The sequence below is a fragment of the Molothrus ater genome, chromosome 18, assembly GCF_012460135.2.
Source record: "Molothrus ater isolate BHLD 08-10-18 breed brown headed cowbird chromosome 18, BPBGC_Mater_1.1, whole genome shotgun sequence".
NCBI classification, from domain to species: Eukaryota; Metazoa; Chordata; class Aves; order Passeriformes; family Icteridae; genus Molothrus; species Molothrus ater.
In genome coordinates, this window is record NC_050495.2 from 6,316,375 (window position 1) to 6,329,118 (window position 12,744).

A 12,744-nucleotide genomic window follows, 5' to 3' on the forward strand; every position below is an offset into this window, starting at 1 on the left:
ATGCACCACACTTCATCAAAACTCAAACCCCAAATCCTCACAGTTTGGGCAAGTACACAAGTCAGTTTTATTCATCTAAGGGTTGATCCTAATTAGAACAAGCAGATATGTAAAGAAAAATATATGCAGAGCCCAAGTGTGCAGCTGGTCAGGGAACACAGAGGTCATACTTCAACCATTCAAACAGATTTCAGGCTTGGATTGGAACCCAGTGCTGAAAACAAGAGCAAATACCTGGAGATCAGGCTCAGCACAGGAGCAGAAGATTTAGGAGCCCCCCAGGAAACTCACATGCTTTGGATTGCCATCCTCCAGGTCCAGATCAGCCTCTGCATTTGATGCCAAACCAAAGCAGAACCCCAGGTTTCTGGGGTTAGGTCAAGTCTAGGTAATTATGCTGTGCTTCTCAGCTGTAGTCATACCTGCAGTCACACAGGAGTTGCTCTGGTGGAACTTGGTCAATGGTACTCAGACCTGACATTCTTTGGATTACACCAGGGGTGGTAAAGAACATCAAACCAAAGGAAAAAAAATATCTGGGTGTGGAACATGAGAAAAAGCATCTGGGTGTGGAGTATAAATCTCCTCCCAGCCTGTTAAAGGCTACAACCAGCTCTTGATATAGCATGTGTCACTGCTGTTCCCTTCAAGCCAGGGCTAAGGACTCTACTCAATGCTGAGAACACTGCAGTGCTGTATTTCTACAGCAGCTCAAACTGGCAAACCCCAGGATGCTGCAGGTCTCAATTCCCTGCTGAGCCACATGCGCCCAACATGCTGTACAAGGAAGGCTTCCAAACAGGAGGCTGCAGGTCTCGAATGGCCACACGTGCCTTTTAGCATGGGGAGCATTCCTTCCATAAGAGGGATACATAGCAGTTTCATGGATGGGAAGCACCCTGGATTCCCCCCACCTAATATTCAGCAAAACAGAGAAAGTGAGCATGGTGTCCCTGCACCAGCAGCTCACTGAGACCTAAAATGCACAATGAGTGCCATAAGTTGGCTCCTGAATTCCCTCGGGCCAAGGCTTATTATACAGAGAACAAAGAGGTTTTTTATGTATTTTTTTTACTCTCAGACAAATAAAAGTCCTGCCTTTTGCCTGTGGGCTGTGCTGAGAAAAGGGCTGTGCCTTGCAAAGTGAACAAGCTGCCCTGAGGCTGACAAATGCAAGGAACAAGGCAGCTCAGGGTCATCCCGAGGGGGCTGAAGCACTTGGTACCCTGGTGAGGGAGCAACCTCAGCTGAGGGAGAGCACCTTGTCCACAGCTGCATTTACCAGCAAAGGTGGGACCTACAAAGATGGGATGACAGTTACAGTCAGTGTGGGGGTCATCCTCAGCTGCACTGGGGTTTGTGTGCTTCAAAGACAGAAGGATCCCTTTAAGTGTAGGAAATCTGCTCTCAAGATGAAGTGATACCTTTTCAAGGCTGGCACACGAGTCCAACTTCAAAGCCAGGAAAGCTAGAGGCAGGAGTTCTAGAAGGTTTCAGCCTTTCACATGGGGAGGTCCTGTTACCTGCACATCTCTGTGCTGCAGTCTCACATTCCATTTCCTCCAGCATCACAAGGAATTTCACTGCAGGTGACAACGCTTTCAGACAGATGGATGTGCAGAGAGGCTGGATAAACATCACAGCCCCACTGGCTAACTCAGTGCTGGTCCAGGGGCACAGATGAAAGTGGCTCACAACCTTTGCTCAGCCCTCACCCCCACAGGTGGCCAGAAGATGACAAACAGCAGGAAAGTCAATGCCTTGTAGTCATACAAGGCAAGCAATGGCAAAAAGCTCCATGCCCAGCTGCAGCTGGTCAGGAAGCATGGCCACATGTTTTTTTCATTGCAGCTTCACTTCACAACAATCAAAATTTTGCAGAACAGTTTGAACAGGTTCTAGAGTTGGCAAGACTTCCCACAGGCAGCCAAAATATCACACTTCTGTCAAAACAAGGACTTGAGCCCTGTTCTCCTCAATCATTGGCAACTGCTGAACTGTTATGCTTGCAATTTACAATTAAAGTTCATGAGAATTACAGGTATATCCTTATTTTGCAGGTGAAAGGCAGTAATTAGAAAACAGGGAGTTGTGTGAAGACCTCCAAAGGGGATGAAAACAAGAAGAACCTCATCATTCTCATGAGAAGCATCCAACCCCTTTGCCTCCATTGACCCTCAGCCACTTTCTCCAAGAGGAGCACTGTGCTACAGCCACCAAGTCCCAGCTGAGAAAGCAAGGTGGGAACGAGTGCTCTCCAGGGCCTGCACAGCTGCAGCAGGAGAACTGGGAGCTGCCACCTGAGGGCTGTAGCAGCAGCCTCCATGCCCTGCTGGTTCAGGTGGGTTGCAGTCACTCCCCACAGCTTGCTGAGCCGAGTCCCAGCAGAGTTTGGTCACAGCCAAGCACCAGCCCTGCTGACAGGGCTGCACACAGAGGGCAGGCTACAGACTTTGAAGCCAAGAGCTGTGCTTCAGCAGTGCCCAGGGCCCCCTGCCATCAATAAGAGCCCTGGTAAGCCTCAGGCTGTACAAGTACAAGACACACAGGTAGCTTCAAGCCCAGGACAGAGATTATTTCGGTTTAAGATAAAGCAACAGGGGAACAAAGTAAGTAAAAAATGAAAGTGGGTAGCGTGAAAGGAGCAGTCCTAGGATGGCAGTGAATAGGCTTAAACCTGAACTCTCACTAGTGTCAGAAATGCTGGGCTAGCTACAGTCCTTGAAGAGCTCTAGGGCTTGTGCAGCCACTCACTGTGCAAAAATAAACTCGAACAAAACACCCACTCGCTCTTCTAGCACTGAAGTAGCTGCTAGAGATGGACCAGAAAGGCAGAGGCATGAGAGAGAGTGGAAAAGCTTCTCTTTTGGTGTTGGTCTTAAGATAATACTGTGGACAAGAGAGGTGGTCCTGCAGATATTTAATGGATGACAAGAGTGTGCCTGAACACAAATGGTGAAGATATTCTACTTAAATGTGGCAAACAGGCAGAGAGAGCTGCAGCTCTGACAAACAACAGGGAACAGCAGCACACAGAACAGGGCAATAAGGCAAGCAGTTTATGAAAGGACTGGAGAAAGCTGAGGCAATCAAAGTGACTACCAGCTTTTTGCAACAACATCTGGACATACATTTCCTGAATGCACCAGTGACTAGCGTGGAAATCCCTGGAAGATGCAAGAACTGGAGCAGAGATGGAGCCATGACATCTAATCTGGGGTGACATCTGCCTCTGGGCTAGAGCAGTGAGATTGTTTTTGCCAGTACTGGAAAGAAGATTGCTGCAGTCAGGAACAGAGCTGCTCAGGGAAAAAAAAAAAAAAACAACAAAAAAAACCCCAAAAAAAAAAAACCACAAAAACAAACAAACAAACAAAAAAAAAAACAGTAGTGAGAAGAGAAAGCAGAATTCAGAAAACTGAGGTGCTAACTAGACATGATCTGTAGAACAAATAAAGAAAATGCCAGTCTGTGATCCTTGTGGGTTGGACACAGTGACTGAGGGAAGAGTGACACAGTTTGGGAGACAGGCCAAGTACCTTCTGTATATCACTCTGATACTTCAGTTATGGTAAGAGCCATTTGGCACAGACACCCTCCTGAAGTGGAAGGACACAGCTGCAAAAATGGAGACTACTTCCAATAACACAACCTGCAAGGTATGAAATCAAGAGAAAAGCAGGATAGGCATAGGCAGAGGCATGGAATAACCAGATCAGATCACTTTGGGCTTAAAATGAAAGACACGTTAGAAAGTCAAAATGAAACGTGTCTGTTTATTGATAGATCTTTGAGACTGAGCTAAATTTAAATCAAGAACACTTGAAAATGAAACATTCTGCAGAGATGTGGTTATTTGTACAGCTTTGGTTAACACCCTTCCTGGCAGTGAAATGTGCTTTAATGTGGTAAAGGCAGTACATGAAGAATGTTGCTGTCTTCTTCTCACCTGTGCCTTACACGTTAATCTTTGCATTTTCCTTCCAAAAATCCTTGCAGATTTTTGCCCCATGTGTTTCTGTGCAGCCCCATCCCCACAATCAGGGACCCTAGAAGTTTACCCAAGTACCAGAATGTCTAATTATCAGTTCCCAACACTGCATTACATCCCAACCACAAAACAGGGCATCTAGAACAGCCTGCAAAGCATGGAGCTCTCTCAGCATCACCCAAACCTGAAGGAAAGGATTCTCCTTTCCATTAAATCCCAAGTCTGTCATTGCAGAGGGTCAAGGCAGACTCCTCAGAGAGTCACAGGCTTCATGCTGTCACTCATATTAATGATGCAATGCTTTATTAATTGGAGTTTTCCTGAACAGCATGTGTAGTATCAGTGACACTCATAATTAAATAGGCAGGCAGCATTTTTTTTTTAAATGAGCTGAGAGTTAATTGAATTCTGGAGTCCCTGTGATCAGCTGTGAAATTTATACCTGCAATTTGTGCAGGCAGCAAGAACTAGAGCCTTTGGGGCCTTGTTATTCATCAAAAATAGGCTGATTTATTTGTGCCAAGTATCTCTGTAGGAGGCTCTTGGGCCCGATGTACAGTCACTTTCCTCCAATTAACCTCCCTGGCCTAGAGGGAAAAGAGAATTAGACATCTGTTAAAAGCACAAACCTAGTCTTGAGAAAGTAGGCACATTTCAGTGGAAGCCAGCTCTCAGCTGAGTTAACCTCTGGCCACCACGGGCTGAGGAGTTCCCAGCATGAAATGTGTCAAAAACAGGCAACACAAACTATGGAGTTAAAGTAATCTCAGGTGATAAGGAGTGGAAGGGTCCTGGCACGAGTCAGCTGGACCACTCTGCTTCACAAAGAGCAGACCCCTCTGGATTAAGGGGAAGACCCCTGCTCTGGTTGCCAAGCACTGGTATAGGACAGCAATTCCTCTCCTCCTGTTTCCTATCTCTGCAAAATTCTCTTCCCTCAAGACTGGGTGCTTAGCACCCTCTTTTCATGCCACCCTCCTTTCTCTTACTGCTCAGCATGGGTAGTAAGTCTTTGTACCAGGACTGGAACTGGTTCACTTTTTTAGTTTCCTTAAGTTGGGGCTGAGCACAAAGCAGCTCACTGTGGTAAAAGCAGTTTCTTAGTAAGAAGCCTACACACACTTTCAGGAAGTTTTCCAGCCACAGACCACTTTGTGTCAGAACCATAAGGATCAGCCAGAAGCTGAGATCTCAAGGACTGGAGCTGCATCTCCATTCTGTACAAATCCTTTTGGGATCCCCTCTTAGGGCCAATCATTGCCTAAGAGCACCCATGAAAGGGTACAGCAGAGCCAGGAACCAATAATACTCCCTGCTCAATGGGTTTTCCAGTCCAAAGTTAACTCTGCCAGCAATATGACAACATTGTTCTTCATCACTGAAGCACGGCACTGAAGCATTAGCTAATCCCTCTCAAGTGTGTGGGAAATAGTTTGGAGTTCTGCAGTTGGCTTTTATAAAAGTGTCCATCAGAAATGGCTCCAAGGCACAGACAGATCTACCATGTGGCCATTCTGGAGAGCCCAAAAAGTGACTACTTCTGCATGGGAGAAATACTGGCCAGCATTTGTTTAATAATGTTTGCTTTCACAGAGAAAGTCTGAGATCAAAATGGCACCTGCTACCCTCAAAAGTACACCAGAACAAGCACAGCCAATTGTCCACCCTGCTTTTGCCCACAGCATATTGCAGCACCAGGTTTTTATCTTCACCATACTCCTTCTAGCTATGGGACCTGTGACTTTTGGTTGGGATTTTGTTTGCCTCTTTTTTCAGTGCTGGATTTCCTTTAAAAGGCTGTAATTCAGTTTGCAATTTATTTTGGTAGACTTGGGTATAACGTTTACTCTGTCCACCACCTAAGAAAGGCCATATCCATGTCTGCTGGAAGTCATGGGTGGCCAACATGCTTCTCTTGAACAGTTCTTCTCTCCTATCCAGTATCACTGGTTGTTTTTGGACAGTCAGTCATTCAGGGGTAAAAAAAACCCAAACACACAAACCACAATGCATACACCATATTGACAGCCTGATCAGCTGGTAAAAAGCCTATCTTTCCTCATGACTAAAAGCAGCCATTTAAAATCAGCAGTCAAGACTTGTTAATGACTCTTGTAGAGATTGTCAGTGATGACATCATCACAAGAATCTATGTAAAACCTGTTTATATAGAAACTGGTCTCACAGGCAAACTATTTCATAAGCAGTTTTAGAAATTCCTTTTTGTATTTTAACTGGCATTTGTTTATGAACTAGCTCAAAGTTCAATGCAACTCAACCTCCAAGCAGCTTAGGTGGTTGATTACAAAGAAAAGGCAATGGCAGAAGCTGGTCCCAGAAGTCAGTCTGGGAACCTCTTTAGAAGGACATTTCAGTCCCCCAAGACACTCCTGTCACTGCAGAAATGCAGCTGCAGCACAGCAATTGTAGCCTGCCAGCATTAGAGGGGATCTTCAGTAGATTAAGAACTGCTCCAGTGATCCTGGAGCAGTTTCTCCCAGGAGCACTTCATCATTGAACCATGCTTTAGGGTACTCTGCTTTCAGCAGGGGTCTCAGCAGGTACCTTTGCTCATTAAAGCAGACAACAACAGCCCAGGATTTCCTGCTGATCCAGGAAATCTCCCTGCTAAACACACAGCAACCCCAGAAGCACACAGCTTCACATCCAGCCACTACCTACAGTGCCCTAGTTCAGTGAGCAGCAGAAACACCACGGTGTATTACCAGGGAAAGACATAACACAAGTACAGCTGCAGAGGAGTTACACGACAGGAGTCAAATGCCTAAAAGCATGAGATACACAGGTCCCCAGTGAGGTAAAATGAAATCCCACAGGAAACAACCAGGCTGCTAACTAGGAGGATGCAACCAGGACTTACCAACCAGCTCTGGGTATTTTCAGTGAATGCAAAGCTGTATCTTCTACTTCAGACATTTTAGTAGGATTTGAATACTTTAAGCAACACAAGCTATTTGCAGCAGAAAACTGGGTATCAGATATCAGGCTCTGCCAGCCAGGGACAGGACCATGGCACCCCATGAATGAGCTTCCCACCCTGAGCCAGTGTGGCTGGGACAGCAAACATCACTGCTGGCACTTGGAGCTCTCCTGGATCTCTGCAGGCAACAAGATGGAATGAGTTTGGAGCTGCCTTCCACAAAGTCTCAGACAGTTCATGGACAACAGACTAACTCACAGCTATGTTAGGGTCACTCATAGATATCAGGGCACAGATGCAAAAAGGGCAAAGTTTTCAAGCCATTTGTGGCAGAGGATCACCACTGAGATTTTTCTGTGTTGGTTTTGTTGTTGGGGTTTTTTTAAGTATATACATACACCTACATGTAAGCACACAATGAAATCAGAACATGTACCTTGAAGTTATTTATGCAATCTCTATAGGTTTAGTCATCATAGACAAAAACATTGCATCCATCTGTCATGCTGGATCAGATAACCGATCCCTCAAACCTAATAACTACTTCTGGAAAGCAGGCAAAAAACACACTTGCTTAATTCTGCCTCTTAAAGACACAGCCACTTGTCTCAGTATGGGCACACAGGAGCCACCAAGGTCCAAAAAGACCACAGGGCATCAAGAGTTTGTTTCAGGTCTCTTGAAAAAAAACTCAATCACCAGGAAACATACAAGGATAAAATACCAAGAGGCTCTCCTGGTGAGCTGCCCAAAAGTCAGCCATCAAGAACTGACCCTAAAAGAGGTCATCCCCAGTACAGCTCTTCCTCATCCACCATCATCCCAGCACCACAAAACCTCCAACACTCCCTAAGGCACTGGGAGCAAATAGCTCAGACCCCACATACCTCATGGTAGTGCTCTGCAGACCTTCATCCCAACGGGGATCACACAGTGGACTCTGCAGACCTTCATCCCAACGGGGATCACACAGCTGGACTCTGCAGACCTTCATCCCAAAGGGGATCACACAGCTGGGCTCTGCAGCCTTCATCCCAAGAGGGATCACACAGCTGGCTCTGCAGACCTGCATCCCAAAAGGGATCACACAGTGGGCTCTGCAGACCTGCATCCCAACAGGGATCACACAGTGGGCTCTGCAGCCTTCATCCCAAGAGGGATCACATAGCAGGCTCTGCAGACCTGCATCCCGAAGAACTCACAGTGGGGCTCCGCAGGCTTCATCCCAACAGAACCCGCACAGGACAGGTTCTGCACGCCTTCATCACAATTGAAGTCGCTCTCTAGGGTTCTTCACCATGGAACTCCCGCACGGCAGAGCTCTGTGCCCCTTCTTCCCACGCCGGCTGGGGATGGCAGCGGGCGGCAGCGGGAGCTCTGGGGCCGCCGCGGTTCAGCCGCCACTTTACCCTGCAAAGCCACGTAAACCCCCCAGATCTGTTCTTTATTGGGAACACATGTGCCTGCCAGGGAGCTCCGACCCAGCTGCCCGACCCCGAGCCGGGGCGGCGCCGGCCACAGGTGCCTTGGCATTGCCAATTGCCCGGGCTGCGGGGCCGAGTGCGGGGCGGCCCCTGAGGGCGGCAGGAGCCCCGGGCTGGGGCAGCCCGCAGCGGGCCCCGCACAGCACCGGCCCCGGAGGGCGGCAGGAGCCCCGCAGCCGGCCCGGGGCTCTGGGGCAGCCCGCAGCGGGACCCGCACAGCCACCGGCCCCTGAGGGCGGCAGGAGCCCCGGGCTGGGGCAGCCCGCAGCGGGTCCCGCACAGCAGCGGCCCCCGAGGGCGGCAGGAGCCCCGGGCTGGGGCAGCCCGCAGCGGGACCCGCACAGCCACCGGCCCCTGAGGGTGGCAGGAGCCCCGGGCTGGGGCAGCCCGCAGCGGGACCCGCACAGCACCGGCCCCGGAGGGCGGCAGGAGCCCCGGGCTGGGGCAGCCTGCAGCGGGCCCCGCACAGCACCGGCCCCGGAGGGCGGCAGGAGCCCCGCAGCCGGCCCGGGGCTCTGGGGCAGCCCGCAGCGGATCCCGAACAGCCACCGGCCCGAGGTGGCCACCAGAGGGGGACAGAGCACCGCACTGGGCCGGGCCGGACCGGGCCGGGCCGCACTGCACTCCCCGGGCCCACCGCGGCCCTCCCGGCCGGCCCCTCGCCCTCCGCCCGGGCTGGGCCCTCCGCCGTGCCCGGGCCGGGCAAGGGACCCACGGCAGCCTCTAAAGGGCTGCAGGAGGTTCCCCTGCTCCCCGCGGTCCCCCTGTGTTTGAGGTGTTGCTGTAGGGTCTGCCCGCTCTGTTGGGAGCTGATCCCGAACCTACAGCTGACCCCAGCATCGCCGTCTGATCAAGCACCGCAAATAATGTTGTTTATTTAAAAAATACTAGAGCGGCTCTTTGCCATAAGTGACAAGTCATTATTTAATTCCTTTGGTATTCGCGGAAATAACATCAATCAACATGAATGCATCTGCTAGCTAAATATGAATGTAATCATCCATTAAAATGTTAACATTTATGAAAACTGTTTATTAAAATAAAGTTATAAGAATCTCATTGTGATTTGATAATCAGCTAATGTCCCCTTAAGGCAGAATTTGAACATTTGATGTTTGGAACTAGATAACATTTTAAATGCCCCATCAGTTTATAACTCCAGTTATTCTGAAACATGATTAGGCCTTTGTGTTGCAGCCCTGAAAACAGATGTCCTTTTTTTATCCTTGTGCCCTGTGCAAAACGGGCCTCCCCCCTTCCCTAAAAAACCTAAATTCAGATAAAGAACCAAAGAAGTGAATGTATGGAGATAAACTGAAATCAAAATTTTGATTCTGTCAGGGTGATACTGGGAGAGGGTGACAGAGGAACATCCTTGGTACGGATGGGCTGTGCCCAAGGAGACAGTGGCCAAGACAAGGACACCAATGGGACCAAGAAGTCATCCATGTACCCAAATGTGCCTGGAGCTGTGGCCCTACAGACTACACTCTGTCCTTGTCCCTGTGTACCTCCCAGCTGGCATCTCCACTTGGATATGCACATGGGCATCCTCCACCTCAAACCCAGCCCCTTTTCCAGGAAGGGAGATGTAATACATGTAATTAGGTACCATTTTGCTGTAAGACAGCTGACAGCCATCAGCAGGTTTCATTTTGAGTCATGCTTTCTATGAAGCCCATACCAGGTCTGCTTTGCTGTGCAGAAGCCCCATCTCCCCAGGCAGCTCGCTGTGTGCCCAGCCTGGCGTGCAGGAATTGCATGGTGCATTCATGTGCACTGAGATTTTTGGCTTTCCCTGTTCTGGTAACTCTTCACCTCAGATTCAGATGTGACTGTGACAAATTCAGTTGGCACCTGTTTGCTCCATCCAGCATTCCAACAGACAGCTCTGAGGGAGCCAGGCTCCTAATTCCTGCAGTGCTTTAATCTCCAGACTCAAGCCAGCTCTGGCATATCTCCGTAGAAAACTCATATTTGCCATTGTCCTTGACAGGTACAGTTTGGTCCTAAAGGACTGTCTTCACCACAGTTAATAATGAATCATAATGAACAGACTTCATAACAAGTTACTCAGGAACTAAACTGTTTCAGACATCCCCAAAATTGGTACGATTAGTCATAAAGTCCTGTGTTGAAATATGAAACATCCAACACTGTGTGGAAATAAGAGAATTTTGTATCTTAATCTGGTTTTCTGTGTACTCTTAAAAATCTTGAGAACTCTTAACACATAAATAGGGACTTTACAAATTTCTGAGTTTCACCTGTTTCAGTTGAATTTAGTAAACTGCGGTTTCATAAATCCCAGTCAATTCAGCTATAAACCCCCAATCACTGCCAATTCATCACATATTAGTTTTACCAGAATAGATCCAACTTCTTTGATAACCACGAGGAAACTCTGAGCACTGTCTTTGTTCTGGAGAATTTCCACTATCATTCAGCATTAGTCAAGCACTAATGGACATTAAAAGATAAAGAATTGCTGTAGACTGTAAAAAATACATAATTTCAACTTTCCCATGTGACTGACGCCTTGAGAAATTGACTGACATAGCTATAACAAAATAATTATCCTGTTATAGCTGTGCCAGTATAACTTCTCCACATGGACACTCTATTCTAAAATTTAAGTGACTTTATTACAGAATAATTACTCAAGGACTTTAGACCAGAATGAGGTTCTGCACAGGAGAGTTCTGCCGGTGTGGCTCTGGTGATTTAAATTCACCATACTAAGCAGGTAAATTTTGCTGTGTGGATTCTCAGGAGAGCCTGCCAGCAGTATTAGATAAGATATCCCAATTCTGTATTATCTAAAAATTGAACTTCTGCACTGTACAGGGCATAGCATCCTATTTTGCATGCATTGTCAAACAGGCTGGGCTTTTGCCTCCCAAGGGAATGTCTTCTTGACGCTCAGAAGGAAGGACAGACAGGCATCACTCAGTTTTAGAGAAAAGAGGTGAGGATAAACCCAGAGTCACATTTTCCAAGTGCGCTATCACTTCCACTTGCAAACGTGAACTCTGATGTCCAGCCTTCCCACCCACTTGCCTATACTTTTTGGCTAGAGAAACACACCTCTGAGGCCAAATTCCTTTTTCCTTGCTGGTATTCTCCAGATGGGCTCTCAGGAAGACGGGTTACACAGCTGGCCTTTCAGACATGCCATGCTCCCAGACAGGACATGCTGCCTGCCGAGCCCCTGGCTCCTCTGCCCGCTCCTGGCTGCCAGCCCGCGCTGCCTGAGTCACCCCTGGCCACAAATTATTCATTCGAGCCACCGAGCATCATCACAAGCCACATTCTTTTGACAAGACTTCACACGCCTCTGTTTGCAAATGTCGTGATGATCTGGGTCGTGGGGACACGGCGAGAACCTTAAGTGTGGAAGGCACAAGGGACTCGCAGCCGCAGCCTCCTCCTCCTCCTCCTCCTCCTCCTCTCGGCATCAGCCAGGCTCCGGCGGGCACTGGTTGCTCTGGAACAGGGAGCTGTGTTTTGCCTGATCTCGGCAGCAGCAGGAACAGCTCTGGTGTCTGCACAGAGACCACTCGGGAACCTTGGGTGCTCCAGGCACAGAGTCATTTACCACGTGTTTGAAATTGAACTAGTGCAAAGATCTTGTTCGGTCCCAAAACACAGCTGAGCTAACACACAGGAATCAAAGGAAACAAGCAGCCCTATTAACAGCAGGATCAGTGAAGCCTGGTTTGCTGTGCATTTGTCTTTCAAAGTTGAGCTCCTCTGTGGATTCCCTCGTGCCTAAAGACTGAGTTTGTGCCTTTTATTTGATGGACACGTGTACTGGGTTTGCATGACAAGGTTTTGGTGGCAGGGGGGCTACAGAGGTGGCTTCTGTGAGGAGCTGCCAGAAGCTTCCCCTGTGTCCGACAGAGTCAGAGCCAGCTGGCTCCAAGATGGACCCACCACTGGCCAAGGCCCAGCCCATCATCGACAGGGGTAAAGCCTCTGAGACTTAAAAAGGGGATTTTAAAAAGGGTGGTGGGGAGAGGATGGGGGATGGAAGTTCCTGTGCAACTGCAGCTGGAGAAAGAAGCAAGAGAAACAGCCCTGTAGGCACCAAGGTCAGTGAAGGGAGAGGCTCCAGGCACCAGAGTAGAAATTCCCCTCATCCCATAATGAATGATGGCCATGGTGAGGCAGGCTGTTCACATGTAGCCCATAAAGGTCCATGGTGGAGCAGATACTCACCTGTAGCCTGGGGAAGACCCCACACTGGAGCAGGGGGATGCCCAAAGGAGGCAATGATCTTGTGTGAATTCTGCGCTGGAGCAGGTTTGCTGGCAGGTCTTGTGCTC

General features: G+C 48.7%; 1 protein-coding gene across 1 annotated transcript; it reads left to right on the forward strand.

Moving 5' to 3' along the window:
* The first annotated feature begins 8,389 nt into the window (after positions 1-8,389).
* LOC118693096 (proline-rich proteoglycan 2-like) lies at positions 8,390-9,190 on the forward strand. The gene has a single exon (XM_036393419.1). It carries the CDS (start codon positions 8,390-8,392, stop codon positions 9,188-9,190), a length of 801 nt encoding a protein of 266 aa, XP_036249312.1.
* Positions 9,191-12,744: the final 3,554 nt, after the last annotated feature.